General features: G+C 33.7%; 1 protein-coding gene across 1 annotated transcript; it reads left to right on the top strand.

The window, feature by feature from the left end:
* The first annotated feature begins 3,080 nt into the window (after positions 1-3,080).
* On the top strand, positions 3,081-3,791 carry LOC111901626 (uncharacterized). The gene is made up of 2 exons (XM_023897503.3): positions 3,081-3,524; positions 3,605-3,791. Exon 1 carries the CDS (start codon positions 3,336-3,338, stop codon positions 3,513-3,515), a length of 180 nt encoding a protein of 59 aa, XP_023753271.1. The 5' UTR covers positions 3,081-3,335; the 3' UTR covers positions 3,516-3,524; positions 3,605-3,791.
* The last annotated feature ends 2,157 nt before the right edge of the window (positions 3,792-5,948 follow it).

Raw genomic sequence — 5,948 nt, 5'->3', positions numbered from 1 at the left:
ATCACCACTCGCCGAGTCCCTAGCAAACCAATGTCCGGGGTCCCTGGTTCTACTCGTCGAGTCGGGCTATGACTCGACGAGTTCACCTTCTAACTGCCATTCAACACCTTCATCCTACTCGCCGAGTTGTATGAACAACTCGTCGAGTTCATCTTCATCCGATGAACACTTTATGCTAAGACTCGCCGAGTTGTATGAACAACTCGCCGAGTCTGTTCTTGAGCTAAGAAGATTGCCTTGGACTCGCCGAGTCAGGGCATTGACTCGCCGAGTCCTAACATGGGTGAGTTCAGTTCCCAACTCACCGAGTCACCCCCTGTGACTCAAGGCTCAACTCGACACATGAAGAAGGGACCAATTCGGTGACTCGCGACCAGACTCGCCGAGTCACCTATGCGACTCGCCGAGTCGTCGCCATGCACTCCTTAAATATACCGATTTGCTCGGTTCCAGACCATGCCATTCATAGATCTGGACTTCTAGGACACGAATCACACGTAAAGTTTCCAACTTTACGTGTGGATATTCACCAATATGGATTATAAGGCTCAAAATGTCTCAAAATGGTAGATCTAGGGCTAACAATCCTCATGAGGCCAAAAAGCTAACAGATCTGAGCTCCTGGAGCTCAATCTTACATAGATCCAAAGGCCAAACGCCTTATTACAACATATAATGAACATGCAAACTTGGGGAATTGACCAAGAAGGACCCAAATGAAGTTTTAAGCATAGAATCAAGGGGAAAACGGGTTATACCTCAAAGGAAATGTTGAAATGACACAAGGATGGCTGATCTCCTTCTCCTCTTCCTGATCTACTCCTCTAACTCTTCAAAACCTTCAAGAACACACCAAGAACACCTCAAACTCTCAAGAAAACAAGGGAAAACGATGTAGGGGCAGTTCTGGGGGTGAATGGGGACGAGTTGGGGCGGAATGAGAGTTTAAATAGGGTGCAAACCCTTGAAACTTAGGGTTTCATCCCGCAGCGGTGACTCGCCGAGTCCAGGATATGGACTCGTCGAGTCGCCTACTTAAAACGCGTCCTGAGTCTCGTCCCTACTCGGCGAGTCGGACCCTGTGACTCGCCGAGTCTAAGGCTAAATTAGGGCAATGCTCAAATAAATTTCACATACCGGAAACCAGGTGCTACACTATGTCACTTTGTTATGACTTTTATCAGCGTGATAAGATTTTAATAAATTGTATATTTCTTGATCTTTTAGAAAAAGATGTTCTAATTGGATTATCATCTACGACCGTGGTATTCCATTTTGTTGATGAAGCGGTCTATGATTTAGCCATGATGGTTTTTACAGATTATGTTTAGACTGATAATTGTTCTTGTCATCAAAAAAATACATCCAACAAAAAGTGAAAGATAATTTTTTAAATTAATACCATCATTTAACTTTAAAGGATTTTTTTTCAACTTTAATGGCATGTAACAGAGTTTTGGCTGAAATTTTCAATTTTGTTGGCATATAACAGGTTGTGACTTAAATAATGATATTAGATATTTGGGCAATCAGGTTTTCTTCGGTTCTTAAATTATTTTGCCGAAAGTGGTCCAATTTGGTATTATTGATCTTACAAAAGGCAAGTCTCATGTTTTTTAGCATATCCATTGTGTTTAATAGTTTATTGTTCATATTTGTTTTTTAAAAAAATGTTAAATCTTGATTTAGTGAATGCAAGTCAGTAGGAAGTAAAGGTGCAAGAAGAGAAAAATACTAAATATGGGATGATCATGGTTATTTCAAGCCAAAATAAAATTCAAAAGTAACAAATGCTAAATTTAAAAGATAAACACTTGTAATGCATAATACATATTATACTTCCTAAATAAGTAACCAAAAATTAACCTTATCCCCAAATAAATTACATATTAACTAACATCAATAAATTATAATTATAGTGTCTTGATTTTTAATTATACATTATAGAGAGTCGGTTAATATGTAGTCATTATTTTTGTATTCGTCTCGGTTTTGAACTACAAAAACTATATTCAAATAATAAAAATGAAATGTAACATATACGATGGTAATAATGCAAAAATAACCTTCAAATTTGGTTTGATACAAAAAAATAGTCTAAAACTTATTTATAAAAGCAACAAGGAATAACAACGAACTTTCAAAAAGAAATGAGAAATTACAACTAACTTTTAAAAACTATCAAGAATGTATAATATAAGATGATAATAATGCTTAAAAACACCGAGTTTGGTCTAATGCGAAAAAGTAATTTTATATGAAAGTAGGATTGCAGTAATACTAAAAAAACCTATATGTTTTTTATCTGATGCAAAAGTGGTCGAAGCATACTTCTAAATTGGCAAGAAATAGCAATGAACTTTTAATTCATCTTGAATAACCATTTAATAGCTATTTGTGAAAGATATGAATACTCAGCATTTAAGACCATAGACCTTACTCAAACGTCCGTAAATATTTGAAGTAAGCATTCATTTTTCCATTATTTTATCATTGTCATAAAATAAAAATAAAAAATCATCATTTGTTTAATTTGTTTAATTCGTCTCATAATAACAAGTAAGTTGTGTGCCAATTATGTATTTCGACATTTTCAATAAGTTATGGGCAATATCTAAATCCAGCAAGCATAAATGTTTTTATATTTCTTTGTTATAGTTTTTTATATATTTAATATTGTGTGTGTGTAGGGGGGGGGGCTATGTGGTTCATTTAAAATGCTATTTTTTAAAATAAACAATTCTATTTCGTAATATAACCATAAAATAATAATGTATTTTGAAAGTACATTGTCAAATGTTGGATTATACTTGCGTAGACCCGTTTTTGCGCATGATTAACTATATGTAGTTGTTTTCGGTGTCACAAGTAAAAAATATTTCAACGTACTTTATCGCGATGAATGTCGTTCAACTAATAAAACAAAAAATGGTGCCTCCAAAAAAGTCCTTCAACTACTATATACATTTATATTTTATTTATTTGTTCCCCGTATTTAACGATAATCTAGTTTAATAGCAAAATGAACCGACACAGAGTCCCAAACACGTTTTCTAGGTCTAACTCTACTATCCGATCTGAACAACCCCGGTAATCACCGCTAAAAAGTAAGCGACAACATTTACCATTATACCCTGAAAAAGCGTTGGGGCTTTGATTTGGTGCCAACGTATGCTCCACGGCATTGCTACGGGAGGCGTTTCCAGCTTCGAGAACTTTCTCTCCGAAACCCTACCGGAAAACGCAGAAGCTTAAGAAAAAAAATAGATCTCAATCAGCGTGCTCATTTCGCTATAATCGCCAAATCACACAAATCTCAAATCCGAGGCGGAGGCATGGGAATCATAAGAAGCTCTTTTCCATTCATGCTAGGCACAGTGTGTGGCGTATACATTGCTCAGAACTACAACGTTCCAAATATCAACAAGCTCGCAGATTGCGCAGTTTCAATGGCGAAGCAAATGGAGCAAAGGTATCGCAAACCTAAGAAACCCGACGACGACGACAACTTTTAGTATTCACAGGTCTTCCTATCACTCTTGATGTTCAATTAATCTGTTTGATTAACAATGGAATTCAAAGATATAGTTTTTCTTTTTTATAGGAATTCGTTCGTCAAGATGAACATAGACAGTTTTCTTCATGTAAAATTCTCTCAATTTGTTGATCAATTTTCCAATTGAATAAATTATTAACTGACTGGATACTTGCCTACTCAAATATTGCTTTAACTCGATTGACATGCAATTGTTTGCTATTGCTTAATTGTTACATGTTGAAATTGTTGAATATTTGACTTGTGTTTCTGTGTTTGAATTTTGATATCCCTGCTGTATCTATATGTAGTTAATCATGACCACTGTCTATAGAAGTGGAACAGAATGCAATTCCTTGATCAAATTTCTCTCCCGATTTTGAAGGGAAGAAGATTTTGAGAGGGATCTTGTTTGTAGTTTTTTAAATCACAAACTGATACTTCAAACTTTTTAGCACCTAATAGCAAGTCTATTTCCTACTTTCGCTTCTTCATTTAGTAGAGTCCAGTTATGAGTTCCAGGGAAATATGTTAGGGCTATACACGATGTGTATTGGTGAGATCTGTGTGTGTGTGTCTCTGAACTCTAGTTGGTTAAAAAGAGGTTTTCCCTATCCCCATGGAAGCAGGGCTCCATAAGGGATTGGTACTTTACCTAATACATTTTTGCCTGTATGGAATTTCTTGTTAGTAAAAAGACAAAAATGCCCATCAAAATGAATATCATCTTTCCTATCTACCCAACCCCAACCCTACCCACAGGCACACATACACATGGACATATACACATGTTTTCCTTTTCTTTGTGTAACTCTTTAAATTTGCACTTAGCTCCCAACTAAATGGCATTTGATCTAGCCCCAAAGCTAGATATTTATTAATTATTTTTATCAAGTACAATTATATATTTTCGTTTTGTAAAATTATCTTTTTTGCTTTATATACTATGTGGAAATTCAAGAAAAAATATAGGTTTGCGCGGGTAAGAGTTTAATAAATGAAAATTTTAATTAAATGAGATCATCATTATTAAAAATAATAATAAGTTACAAAAAATGAATAAAAGGGTAATTTGGTCATATTACATAATTTACATTCCAATTCCTTTGACAAGTTGGACAATGGACATGTTGGATAGGGTATGAACAAGAGGAATATCAACCAATATCAAACATATTATTTTTATGCATAAATTCTGGGACCCACACAATTCGAGATCATAGTTTGTGGCGTCTAAGCAAACCCCATAATCAGTTTTAAAAAAAGACACCAATGCTGCACTTTTAGCTTTTTTGTTTGTTTTTCCTCAAATTCTCACAGCCACAATTATGTTGGAACTCTTATGTCAGTAAAGTAGGCAAAGTTTCTGTTGATTGCTACATTTTGAAAGCAAATTTGGTTTTATTAACTTTATTGGCTCAAAAGTTTTTTATTTTTTTTTATTTTTATTGCTTGGATGGCATATTGTTTAAGAGAATATAAAGCTAGTGGCTGCTTAGTATGAAGCCGATACTCTTTTCCATTCGTGGCCTTAAATGTAGCACCTGTAAAAAAATTCTTAAAATAGTTTAGTGCTAAAAGTGTAGTTCAAAACATTCAGATGACATAAACCTGCGAAAGCATTCCAAAAATAATAAGAAATTCTAACACATGACAGAGCAATATATATATATATATATATATATATATATATATATATATATATATATATATATATATATATATATATATATATATATATATATATATATATATATATATATCCCAAATGCCTAAGGGACTTTTTTTTGACTTAATAAGCTTAATTGTTAAACACTTAATTTGAACAGCTATACAAGGCTTTTTCTTTATGACTTGAGCTTGGACATCATAATGACTTAATTGGTTAAGTCAAAAAAAAAAAAAAGCTTGGTTAATGTATTAAGACAGAAACCGTTTATCTATTTGCGCTTTCTTGCTTGATGAATATTATGATTTTTTTTTTAAATGTAAGGGTAAAATGGTCATTTAGTCTCATTTAGACGGTTCATACATGGACAAATATATATGGTTGTTTCTTTATGACTTAAGAGTCAGACATAATGATTGGTTTAACCAGAAAACCTAGTTGATGTATTACGACACCAACACTTTTACCTTTTTGTCCTTCTTTCGTCCTCTCGACTCATATAATATTAAAATGGATAAATATTATAAAATTTGTATTTTGAAATATAAAAATAATATGGTCATCGACTCTCACTCAAACGATTTATTTATTTTATTTATTTTTGCAAAAGTTGGACACAACTCCATTCCCATAGATGGCTACTTTGCAAAAGTTGGACACAACTCTATTACCTATAGATGGCTACTTTACTAACATCAGGACCACACTAGAGAAATAGACTATATATATAACAATTTGCCAAGC

Source organism: Lactuca sativa, chromosome 9 (assembly GCF_002870075.4).
Source record: "Lactuca sativa cultivar Salinas chromosome 9, Lsat_Salinas_v11, whole genome shotgun sequence".
Taxonomy (NCBI): Eukaryota; Viridiplantae; Streptophyta; class Magnoliopsida; order Asterales; family Asteraceae; genus Lactuca; species Lactuca sativa.
Note: the sequence above shows the minus strand (reverse complement) of the source record. Positions and strands in the feature narration are given on the sequence as shown.